General features: G+C 34.8%; 1 protein-coding gene across 1 annotated transcript in view; it reads right to left on the bottom strand.

The window, feature by feature from the left end:
- Positions 1-2,796: 2,796 nt before the first annotated feature.
- The window catches only part of Ankrd31 (ankyrin repeat domain 31), a 184,291-nt gene continuing 173,621 nt past the window's right edge, over positions 2,797-13,466 (bottom strand). Inside the window, 2 exon segments of the mRNA XM_077791084.1 lie at positions 2,797-2,944; positions 11,996-12,065. Coding sequence (XP_077647210.1) covers positions 2,797-2,944; positions 11,996-12,065 — 218 coding nt within the window.

Genomic DNA, 13,466 nt, shown 5'->3' with positions numbered 1-13,466 from the left:
TCTTCTTATAATGGTATCAGATTGGATCAGGGTCCACCTTAAATGGTCTTATCTTAATCATCTCTTAAACACCCTGTTTCCAAAATAAGTCTGAGGTATGGATATTAAGGATTCAACATGAATTTTGGGGTGGGGGGACATGATTTAACTCACTAGGGATGAAAAAGAAGTCTAACAGAGATCACTGGAGGATGAAGTTGGAAGGTTATGTTAGGACCAGACGTAGGTAACCTTGAATGTTGGGCCTAGAGTTTACTCTTGCAGCAGCAGGGAAGCAACATAGATTTTTAAAAATAATTTGACAGCAGTGTGCCACAGGTGTTTTATATGAGAAAGAGCTGGATAAGAGAAATGGATTAGGATTGCTGTTGCTATAGTCTATATAGATACTGATAAGGACAAAAATGAACTCAGGAGGAGGAGTAAATGAAAGAGCAGAAAGGGCAAAGATGTATGCTTGCAAATTTCCATCAATCAAGTCAGTGTAAGTTTGTGCTATAATGATTTGGCCTTTACAAAGAATTACTATTTTGTCATAATAGGGTTGTGAAACTAGGACATTGGGATAACCGTTTTGAAACACTTAGGACTAATAATATGAAAGGGAATAGACTGCCTTGATGGGTATACCCTGAGGTGTTCTAGAAATCAGTTTTATAGAAATGTGAAAATATCAAGTAGAATGCTGAATTATTAGATATTCTTCAAGGTCCCATCTATGGCTTAGTGTAAAAGTTTATTTAGAGTCCAGAAGAAGCAAAGCATCTAGCAAATACCCCAAATTGCCTAGTGTTTTCACAGAGAAGATCTAGAGTAAGGTGTCTCTCTCCAACTCTGGTTGGAGTAGACCCTTTTGTTGTCTAGTTTAATACTCAGCTTATTTCAAGAGCAAGAGAGTGGCATATAGACTATAATAAATGGGCTTGAGAAATTAAGAATTTGATCACTAAAATGGAAACTTAGGATTCTAAGACCTTTTGAATTATAAACTTAGAATGTATGACTTCTGTAAATTATAATTCCCCCACCCCACACAGTTATCAAATACACATTTTCATAGCCATACATATAAAAAGTATATATACACTATAAATATTTATATTGCTAAATATGTTATGCATAAACAGAAAGGTATATGATTTTTATTTCTTTAATAACAGCAGAGTTTGCATTAAACATTATCCAACAATTTGTATATTTCATATAAATGTATTTATATATAGCCCATATTTAAAATATTTTCTTAAAAATAAGGCCAAATATACCACCTAATCTGGATTATGTAAGTATCCAAAAAAATATGGTATTCTAAAGAAGTTATAATGAAACAATAAATTTCTGTCAGTTCTTAAACATTACAATATGTAGGGTTATTCTATTTCAAACATTTTTATTAGACTCTTGAAGGAAGAAAAATAGAATGATTCAATATCTTTGTACTTTTTTTTTTTAAAGAGAGAGGAGATAGAGAGAATTTTTTTTTAATATTTATTTTTTAGTTTTCGGCAGACACAACATCTTTGTTTGTATGTGGTGCTGAGGATCGAACCCGGGCCGCATGCATGCCAGGCGAGCGCGCTACCGCTTGAGCCACACTCCCAGCCCCTCTTTGTACTTTTATTAACAGAAAAACCTTTCCAGATGATTTCAGATATTGAGTTTTTTATCGGAATAGAATGAATATATACATGGTACCAATTTCAAAGGCTGTCAAAAGGTACATGTAGTTAAAAGGAAGTATTCCTTTCTTCTCAATTCCCCAACCCTGTAATTTCTTTTTACTTTTTTTTTTGGTGGTGCTGGGGATTGAACCCAGGGCCTTGTGCATGCAAAGCAAGCACTCTACTAACTGAGCTATATCCCCAACCCCATCAACCCTATAATTTCTTTCCTTGGAATGAATTGTTAATGAGTTTCTTATAAATTCTAAAAGTATTTCTGAAGATTCTATTCAACACTCTATCTTATCCCCCAAAAGAAATCTAGAAATTTTTATTTCAATTTTTTTATTTCAATTTTGACTTCTTGATCTAGTGACAGAGAAGAGATAGAATAAGGCCACCAAGTCAAAAGGTTTATTTGGGATCTTGGGATAATGAAGGATAAGTAAAGACTGATTTGGTCATCAAAGATTAAGAGCTTTGAGAAAACTGATAAAGCTCTTGAGTATATCTTTTTTTTTTTTTTTTTTTTTTTTTTTTTTTGCTTTTTAACCTTAATGGCAATGTAGCAAAAGACAAAGGTGAAGTATATCCTATATAGATAACTGGCCCCCAAATTTTGACTCATTCTTTGTTCTAAGACTTAGCACAGTTAATAATTCTAGACCTACACTTTTATGAAATGTAAACTTCATTTACAATTTTACATTTTGATTTTGAGATAAATTCAAATTAAATGGGGAAGATGTTGGAATTTGATGTTCTTGTTTTTAGTGAGTCATTTTACCTGGGTCTTTTTGGAGCCATTATCTATGAATCACAGTTACATGCATTCTCACTTTCCTTAAAGACCATCTGTTGTTTATGCAAAGGTAGAAGTACCTATAGGAAGGTTAGTTTTCAGTTTGTTAGTAAAAGGGAAGCCAGATAGCCAATAAAGAAATGCCAAAATGGCAAAAAAAGTATTAAACTTACCATAACAGGTGAAAAGTTATAGTTTTATTATAACAGTAAATATACATCTTGAGTAGCAACTAGTAAAGTACAACTAGTAGGCCTACCACACAAGATAAAAGAAAAAGGTTTGTTGATAATATGAACAAATACCTAAAAAATTGTTGAAAACAACAAAGCTTTAGAATGTTAGTTCCTCACATTCCACATAGAATTTCCAATGCTGATCCATTATATGGCATGGGAGAAATTCTTGATCGTTGATTAAAAGTATTTCATTGATTTGTAGATGATGTGGGATGTTTTGCACTGACTCTCTGGAAGTGCCTGTTTAAACATGCATCAGGAAATTGAGAAATTAAAAACTGCCTTTCCCAATGTAAGGTTTAAATTTATTATAAATCCTAGAATCTAATAAAATCTATGTGAGAGGACATATAACAGGTTCTTTGACCAGGGCATTCTTCACTCATTCCATTTTTTGTACCTGAGGCAAAACTATGAACCAGTTCTGGCTGACCTTGGGAGAGAGGCCTGTTTGCAGTCCAAAATAAGAGCATTTGGAAAAGGATGAGGGAAGCTTCTTAAGGTAACTGAACAAGCCCCTCTGCCTCAATGCCTCAATTTCCAATAAACTAGAAACAAGACAGTTGTGATGATTAAATGAGATTTTGCATGTGTAATGCTTAGCAAATTCCCTGGCATATAGCAAATATTCAATAAATATTAGCTATTATTATCATTATTATTTATTACTGAAAAGAATATTAGGCTGGAAGATAGATGATCTGTCCTACCTCTACCACAAACTTGGTGTGTGGTCTCAAGAAAGTTACATGGTTTCTCTGAACTTTCATTTCTGAGAGATGAAGAGGACTGATGATTAAAGAGGGTTCTTCTGGCTCTGCCAGTTTAAGGGGTCAGTGATCATAAAACTGGTTTCTTTCTGCTCCCCAATTGTTAACCTCCAACAGACAGTTTTAGTTAGAGATACCCATATAGTCTCAGAGCTTTGTTCATAATCCTAGGTGATATGTTTTACACTAGATATCTTCAGGTCAGTGACTTTTTTATGCCTAGTACTCATTTATGATTTTCCGTATGAACATCCTTTTCCCCCACACTTGGTCCATGTGAAGTTGAAGTTCACCAACAACTGGTGAAGTTGTTCCCCACATGATTTATTTAGCTCTGAGCCAATCAGTAAGTAGGCTTTGATTCAAAAAAGAGAATATAACCCATTCAAAGTAAAGTGAAGATGCAATACGATTGCTATTGGGTCTTTTAGGAAAGAGCCCCATATATATTTTTCTTTGCTAGACTTGAACCTGGTAGAATATAGAGCTGGGATAATGAGGAGAGGCTATTAGGATGGAGCTGAAATGGGAAATGGAGCTAAGAAATGGAAAGCAGAGAAACTGGGTGCTTAGTCATGCTGTTCAAATCCTGGATAAAGCTTGAAGACCTGTTCCTGACTTTTCATGTAATGCATCAATAAAATTCCTTTTTTGGAAGTTTAAGCCAATCTGGATAAGATTTTTAAGCTGTCACTTATAATACAAAGGATTTTGACTTTTTAACCCATGGTCTATATATAAACATAATAATTCCTATATTAATAGCTTTGGTTTTTTAGACTTTCTGAGACAAGGTATCCCACAAAAGTTGGGGGTAGGGAATATTTTTCTCTGAGGAAAAACCACAGAAATAAGGCTTTCAATAATTAAACATATTTCATCAAAGTTGGTTTGGTTTCATCAATTAAACACTATCATTTACACTAGTCCCTTCTCCCACAAGACACTGTCCCCTACTTCAGATATGATTTGAGAAAGTTAATACATCTACTATAGTTTATTTATATTTCACAATTTATTCTTAATTTTTCAATATTCAGGAATGTGCAAATTCTCCTATAGGACTGCTATTCAGAAGTAGAATTACTAAGTTGAAGGATTTGTACACATCTTATTATTTTTATTTTCTTTTAGTTGTATGGACACAATACCTTTATTTTATTTATTTATTTTATGTTGTGCTGAGGATCAAACCCAGTGCCTAACACATGCTAGGCAAGTGCTCTACCACTGAGCCACTACCACAACCCAGATTTATACACATTTTAAATTTTAAAAATTTTTGCAAGAGGAGCCCTCAAATGCATCCTTTTAAACTCTCACCAATAATATATATAAATACAGGTTAGATAACCTGTTTTTTCTTCCATATACTTGCCAACACCGAATATTATCAATGTTTTTAAACTTTCCCACTCTGGTAGTAAAAAAAAAGTCTCTATTATTTTATCATGAATATCTTTCATAGATTTAATGTCCTTTAAAATTTCTAGGACTGGGAAAGTGCCTATTAATTCTGTCTGCATGTATTTTATATGATATTAATCAGAGCATGGTACTAATTAGGTCAGGAATTTAATCACTGTATAGATCAAAATTCTGCTCCAAAACTGTATTCCTTAGTTCACTGGGCACCTTCACTGGAATGTAATGTTTAGTTAAATCTGGTGTTCCAAAAGACAGAAAGCTAAAAGTTCATGTCTTGGTAACAACATACCCACAGCATTAGTTCTGAAATATCTACATATTTAATATTTAACTCAGCCATTGCTTCAGAGAATCACTGCTTACATTTCTTATTCTGTGAAGACTAAAATGAAAAAAAAAATGTGTTTGTTTTGAGACAGGGTCTCATTGCCAGGCTAATCTTGGACTCCTGGGCTCAAATAATCCTTCCCCTCAGTCTCCTGAATGTAGCTGGAACTACAGGTGGTATCACCACATCTGGCTTAAAATAAGTTTTAAATAGCTCATTTTTATTACTTTTCAATGCATCAAATATTTTAGTAATGCATATATACATTAATTATTATTTAGCAACAATGAATGACTGCTGGAAACAGATGCAATACTTCTGATTATTGATTTCCATAATGTTATATGAAACTGTTAGGAATACAAACAAGTTCATAATTTGGTAACAAGTATGTAATTCACATAGAGTTTAAATGACATTTTATAAAAACTATTCTATTGTTAATAATTCTATTAAAATCACAAAAGAAACAACTGGGGGTGAGCCAAGATCTATTAACACTCTGGCACTGGGAATTCCTCTACTTGCTGCCAGAGGGGAAGGGCAGGAAGGTCCTCAGCTGACAAGGTACACACTTTTCTCAAGGAACAAAGTCCTACCACCTTAGACCTGGGCTCTCTTTGAGTCTTCACAGCCAGCCCAAGTACATTCACATCATCCTGCTGTTAATCCAGTGTTCAGAGAAGGTTCACTGCTTGAATCTCCACTATAAAGTTTCTTGCAACATGTCAAATTACTCAACACAATTTATTATGCTTAAATAGATATTTTCCTTATTTATAGCTGTCTAAAAAAAGATTTCTGGCAGAGACTATGAGTTGCCTCCACTCCACCCCACCCCCCACAGCAACAGAACTGGGCAATACGTTAAGTGGAAAAACTATTTTTCAGCCCTTCTTAAAGCTAAGTGTGGCATTTGACTAAATTCTGGCCAATGAATTGTAAACCAAAATGTGTAGATTTCAGGGACAGCTATCTTTTTAAGGGAAAAGACATCCATCAAAGTTCCCCACCCCAGCCCATTTTTTGCCACCTTGCTTTCCATCTTCCTAATGTCTAGAATACAGATGTGATAGATGAAGATTCATTACTACTTTGGGTCATGGATAGACCTGAAAATGTAAATCAGTGCTGGGGAAGATGGAGCAGAAAGTCAGTATGACTTTCCAGTGGTGCTCTGTCTACTCGGGATCACTAACATCCAGTCTTCTCCATAAAAGAATAAAACTTTGTGTGTTTAAACTATGGCTGTTGCATGTAGACAAACTTAATCCTATCTATAAAGAACTTCTATACTCTAGGAATTAGATAGAACATTTTTGCAAAGATCTAGACAACTGGGTCTGAGAACTTGAATATTTAGGCATATGAAAAAAATACAAAGCCCATCCAGTATCTAAGTTTTGATATCCCTTTTACTATAATATGCAAATTTTAAAATATTTTTTTCAGTTGTAGATGGACACAACATCTTTATTTTATTTATTTATTTTTATGGTGTGCTGAGGATGGAACCCAGTGCCTCACACTTGCTAGGCAAGTACTCTACCACTGAGCCACAACCCCAGCCCTATAATATGCATATTTTAAGAAATTCCAATACATGAGATCAAATAAGTAGATGACTAAAAATATGAATACCATGGAAAAATATATGATTTAAGGGAACAGATCAGCAAGGTACAAGTATTGACATTTAAATATAACCATTTTATAGCTATCATAATCCCTGTAGTTTCATTGATATTGCTTTAGGAAATTTTATATACATCATCTCATTTGATCCTCTTGTCTGTTATTGCAGTCACATGTGGAATTAGGAAAAGCTATGGAAAACCAGAGGAAGGGTGGGCTTGTATGCACACAAAAAAACCCAGCATCTCTTTTCAAAGGGCAGGCCTCCCTCAAATGTCACAGGCCTAAATAAAGGCACTTTTAAGAAGGGTCAAGAACACTGCAAATAAGATGAGTTTCATTTTATTTGGAATAAATCATCACTATGTTGTTCACATAGAGAAGATGTCTAGCCAAATACAGAATGGTATGCAGTAACTCTGGACAAAGCAAAGTGCCCATCTTCCCAAGTAATACATCGAAAATAGAATATACCAACATTGGGATGCTTGAGATGATACAACAAAATTGTCTGGAAAACAACACTTTCAGATGGACATTTGTAACTTAGTGACTTCTGGGAGTAGAATTTTCTCTAACAAAGCAACACTGTAATACTAAAACTGTTTCTCCCCGCCTCCCCATTTCTCTAACCATTGCCATTACTCATCTTTGTCAAATTAGAATACATGAGAAAGCATTCTATAAAATTGTAAAGTGTTAGTCAATATTGCTTTGTATTGTAAACTAGCTCAGACTCCACAAGTTTAAGGGCCCAGTCTCACAAGACTGTCCTCATTTCTGATACCAGCTGTAAGCATTAGGTCCTGGGTCACCTATACTTCTGTCTGACTTACTAGAAATTTGAGGGTTTTTCACAACATACCCCTCCCAAGGGGAATTTTCCAGAATGACTCACACAACTCAGGAAAGTACTTCACTTAGTATTACCAGTTTTTTTTTTGTTTGTTTTGTTTTTGTTTTTTAAATAATTACACTCAGGAATAGCCAAATAAAAGAGATGCATAAGGCAAGGAACTTCCATGTTTTCTCTGGGTCTGGAACTCTCCCAGAACCTCAATGTGGTCCCCAATTCAGAAGCTCTCTAAATCCTGTCATTTATTGGTTTTTATGGAGGTCTCATTATGCAGGAATAATTGATTAAATTGCTGGCCACTAGTGATTAACTCATTTTTTAGCCTCCTTCTCCTGTCTCTGGAGGGTATAGGATGGGGTAGAATCTTAAAACTCCTAATCAAGGCTGTCTGGTGTCTTTCTGATGACCAGCCTCTATTCTAAGGCTATCTAGGGTTCAGCAAAAGCCCTCTTATAAGAAAAAAAGATGCTATCACTCTTTATCACTTGGGAAATTCCAGGGACTTTAGGAGCTTTATGCCCATAACCAAGAATGATTTTTCTATGCTACCACAATTCTGAATCAGAAATATAACTCCAATCAAAAGCAAAATGATTAACAATTATTTCAGTAGATGGTAAAAATATATCTATGTAGTTACATTGGGATAAAGCTTAATGCCTTTCTTTTTTTTTTAAACAGAGGGATCCTAAAGAGTAAAAATGATGATGCAATATTACATGATTTGATGCTTAAAACTAAGAATTTGATATAGATTTACATTGATAGTATCAAAAGTTATCTGTTAAAACTGTACTATAATCAAGAAATAGACTGAAAGTATCGTTACTTATAAATGATTTAAGCTCTCATTATGTGGGGGAAAATCTGAAATCTAATGGGAGGAGTTTTCAGCTGAATTTGGTTTGGAGTACTTGATTTTATATGTAAAGTGTTCAGCTTTTTTTGTGCATTTGTTTAAGCAGAAAGAACCTCAGAATGCTCCTAAATGGCCTAATGATGTAAGGAACCTAGCAGAGGGCCAGGAACATCACACGTACTCAATAAATATACTTTTCTTCTCTTGCCTTCCCTGTGAATAGATGTATTCTCTATTTTGTGAATTAGGTCAAAGGAGTGTCAATCATGATAACAGAGTAAAAAACATTATGTTTCACATAATGAAAAAGAACAGGAGTTGTAAATATGAGCTGAAATAAACATCCTCTGCACTGTTATCAGGCACTCATCTTCCATAGGCTTCAAGTTCTTAACCACATAAAAAGAAGCACCTGTCTATGTTTATGCTCTATTACATTTACTTTTACAGAAATAGGAAGCACAATAACAACCCTGAAATGAAGAAAACTGTCTTTAAAGTCATTTATCTCAATATTATCAGTAGTTTAAAGATTATTTTATTAAAACCTGGAAAAGTATGTTACTAGTTTTCCTGGAAAAGCATATTTAAAACAAACATATGATGTTGGCTCTCCATTAAATACATAGTCAGTATGTATTAAGTGATGGTTTGGGAAAAGACTTCAGGTGATTTTTTAAAAAAAATACATTTAGCATACTGTGTTTTGAGTATCTTGGTATTATGGGATGGGGTACATAAATACATGATATTGGCTTCCAAGTAAATAGTGAAATGTAATCTATCTTCTTTTGGGGGCAGGTACTGGGGATTGAACTCAGGGGCACGCAACCACTGAACCACATCCCCAGCCCTATTCTGTATTTTATTTAGAGACAGGGTCTCACTGGCTTAGTGCCTCAATTTTGCTGAGGCTGGCTTTGAATTCTCAATCTTCTTATTTTAGCATCCCATTTACAGGCGTGCGTCACTGCACCCAGTGAAATGTGATCTATCTTAACAGAATATCTTAAGATATTTTAAAGATATCTTAACAGGATATCTTAAAAATATGTCATAAAAATGCCAATATGTCCCCTATATAATGATCCCAAATATGTAGAAGTTTGGGAATATTCATTTTTTGCTCTTCTAGTTCATACTAAAATATGATTGAATATCTTCTCAATAATGCAGAAGAAGAATTATAGTCAAGTAGGCATGAAGTGGAAAGGTCTGGGAGGACATTATGAATTTCCAGAGAAAAGGCATCATAGACTCACTACATTTTAAGTTTAAAAGGATTTTTGAGATAATAGATGCTTCAGGGATTTCATCAACAAAATTTTGTTTTAAAAGATTTGTGTTTTTATATCAGAAACAGCATCCCTCAATGGGCCAACATACGACATCTTAACACTGAAGCCCTTCAATACTTGACTTGAGTTACCAATTCAATTATTTTTGGTGAAGACTTCAGAATAAAGCTCTTCCATTATCTATGACTCACTGAAGAAAATCTTAAAATGGCCAGATTAAGAATTTTTGTCACATGGAGTATTACTCTGCATTTAAAAATGACAAAATCATAGAATTTGGAGGGAAATGGATGGCATTAGAGCAGATTATGCTAAGTGAAGCTAGTCAATCTTTAAAAAACAAATACCAAATGACTCCTCTGATATAAGGGGAGGAAACAAGGACAGGGTAGGGACGAAGAGCTTGAGACGAAGATTTTCATTAACAGGGTTGAGAGGTGGGAGGGAAAGGAAACGAGAAGGGGAATCGCATGGAAATGGAAGGCGATCCTCAGGGTTATACAAAATGACATATAAGAGGAAAGGAGGGGTAAGACAAGATAATTCAAATGGAAGAAGTGATTTACAGTAGAAGGGGTAGAGAGAGAAAAGGGGAGGGGAGGGGAGGGGAGGGGGGATAGTAGAGAATAGGACAGACAGCAGAATACATCAGACACTAGAAAGGCAATATGTCAATCAATGGAAGGGTAACTGATGTGATACAGCAATCTGTATACGGGATAAAATTGGGAGTTCATAACTCATTTGAATCAAACTGTGAAATATGATGTATGAGGAACTATGTAATGTTTTGAACGACCAACAATAAAATAAAAAAAAAAAAAAAAAAAGAATTTTTGTCACATTGTCTTCATGACTCAGGATTTTCTTGATTACTACGAATCTGAGATTACATGTAAATAAATTGGATATTAAGGCTGCTGATATTTGTTCTATAAAATATTGATAGATATCATCTGAACAAATAAATTTAGGAAACACTGATTAACAAAGCTGAAGATACTTCTTTATGATCTCTCATAAAGAAGGGTAGGGAGAAAGTATGAGAGAGGGAGTATTGAGAGTTCTCTAAATTTCTGTCTGAGAAAATGTTCAGGGCCATCACTCCTACATATCTCACAATTAGAAACAGCAAATTTTGATAAAGGAGACAATATTAATTGACCCAAATCCCATTTTCTATTTGTTGAATTTTTCACTACAGATTATGTTATAAACCTTTGATGTCAAGGCATCCATACCTAATAAGACAACAAGTCATTTGGATCACTTTCATGCTTTACCTCACTCATGTGTTTATTTAATGAATATTATTCAATAAACACTTATTGGGAAGCTATGCTATGCCAGGCATTGGGGAATACAGTAAGAAGCAGGAGCTCATAAAAAATAAAAATGTCAGAACTTAAAGAACTTCTTAAATTATCAGGAAATTAAAGCAAGGAAGCAAGCAATTATTTATAATACAGAATGATATGCATAAGACTTGACTATCAGGACTTAAAAACAGCATACTACAGGGACACAGCCACATCAATGTTTATAGCAGCACAATTCACAATAGCTAAACTGTGGAACCAACCTAGGTGCCCTTTAATAAATGAATGGATAAAAAAATGTGGCATTTATAAACAATGGAATATTACTCAGCAATAAAAAAGAATATTTGCAGGTAGATGGATGGAGTTAGAGAAGATAATGCTAAGTGAAGTTAGCCAACCCAAAAAACCAAATGCTGAATGTTTTCTTTGATATAAGGAGGCTGATTCATAGAGGGACAGGAGCGGGAGCAAGGAAGGAATAGATGAACTCTAGATGGGGCAGAGGGACTGGAGGGGAAGGGAGGGGGCATGGGGTTATTAATGATGGTGGAATTTAATGATCATTATATTATTAACCAAAGTACAGGTATGAAGACAAGAATTGGTGTGAATATACTGTGTATACAACCAGAGTATGAACAATTGTGCTCTATATGTGCAATAAGAATTGTAATGCATTCCACTGTCATATATAAATAAAAAAATGCTAAAAAAGATTTGACTATTTGCAAAATATCTTAGAATCTATATACTTCTTATAAAAGTAAATGAAACTGAAAGTTTCTCTCTTTCTCCATTATCCAAATTTTATTTTCTTAAATACCAATTTGGCTGGTTTCTATACTGGGCCATCTAAACAAGGTACTTCTAAAAGTGTAAGTGTTACAAATAGTTACACCAATTAGAGACTGTTCTGGTCAAACCAGGATGCATGGTAATCCTAGCTATGCAAAAAGTAAATAGTTCTTTCTAATTTTCCTTCCCCCCCCCCAAAAAAAAAACACTTGTTATGAAGACTGTGATCATCAAAAGCATAAGAGAACAGATTATGCTTATGATCTCAGGTGTGCTGATGAAAGCTATGCAATTATTTTTTTATTTTAGACTTTATGGTCTTCACAGTTTCAGACCCTTAACCATCACATTTTGACATGCAGAAAGAGAAAAATTGTCTCCTGAATGCTTTGCTTATAATAGGGTTAAAGAATTTAAAATTTTTCTTACTTGTTAGGTCTTTGGATTTCGGACAAGTACCTTAAAATAGGTATGAAAGAATCCTAATCAAGGAGGTCCAAATAGCAGCCTACAGCTGTTCACCAACTGGGTCCTGCCTGTAGAGTACTAGGACGAGACTAAAGTAGACAGAAGCTGGTACCTCCAGAATTCTCAAATTAGCCTTAATGTTTCCAAAATATCTAATGGAAAGAAAAATCAGGATTTCTAGAAAGAAATTAATAGTAAGAAACTTTATATTATAAGCAATAGAAACAGCTGTTCAGAATCCAATTTCTGATTTCATGGTCATGTAATAGGGGAACTGTGTACCATCTGAGGAAGGAGATTCCTGGCCAGAGGTTGGGAATGCCTAGACTAGAAAATCTGATGCACAGAGGACCATCATGATATAAGGAAGAGCCTACAGTCCTGCTTTGACTCTTCAGATAAGAAAGTAGCAGGAGAGGGTTGGGGTTGTGGCTCAGTGGTAGAGCACTTGCCTAGCATATGTGAGGCACTGGGTTCATTTTTCAGCTTTGCATATAAATAAAGGTCCATTAACAACTAAAAAAATAAAAAAGAAAAAAAGAAAGTAGCAGGAGAAAGAGTTTGCTTGACTTTCCTCCAAGAGTATGTGCACATGTGTTGGGGCAGGCCCAAAATGGCTGTAGTTAGGATACCTTGCTGAGGCTTCTGAAAGGCTATTGTTATATTTTTAGTGTGTAACTAAGGACATGAATCAGTTATGTTATGGTCAGTGTGTAGTCAAGGTCAGAAACTACCTGATTCAGTGTATTTATTCAAGATTATAAATATTTTGCTTCTGAGCACATGCCCACTTATGCAACCTGTTGGCACTGCGCCTTCTTTGGCCTGCATATAAAAGGGCCTATGGAAAAGACTTGTGATGTGCTAAATAGAACTGACTAGGGCAAAATGGAACCAGCTAGAGGTTCCATGAATAAGACATGTCTACTATCCTAACTGTGTCGTGCATCTTCTACCTGCTGGGAAAGTGTAGAATAGATTCAGGATCTGTTTCCTGGGTCTGAG

This window comes from Urocitellus parryii, chromosome 1, assembly GCF_045843805.1.
Source record: "Urocitellus parryii isolate mUroPar1 chromosome 1, mUroPar1.hap1, whole genome shotgun sequence".
NCBI lineage: Eukaryota > Metazoa > Chordata > Mammalia > Rodentia > Sciuridae > Urocitellus > Urocitellus parryii.
Note: the sequence above shows the minus strand (reverse complement) of the source record. Positions and strands in the feature narration are given on the sequence as shown.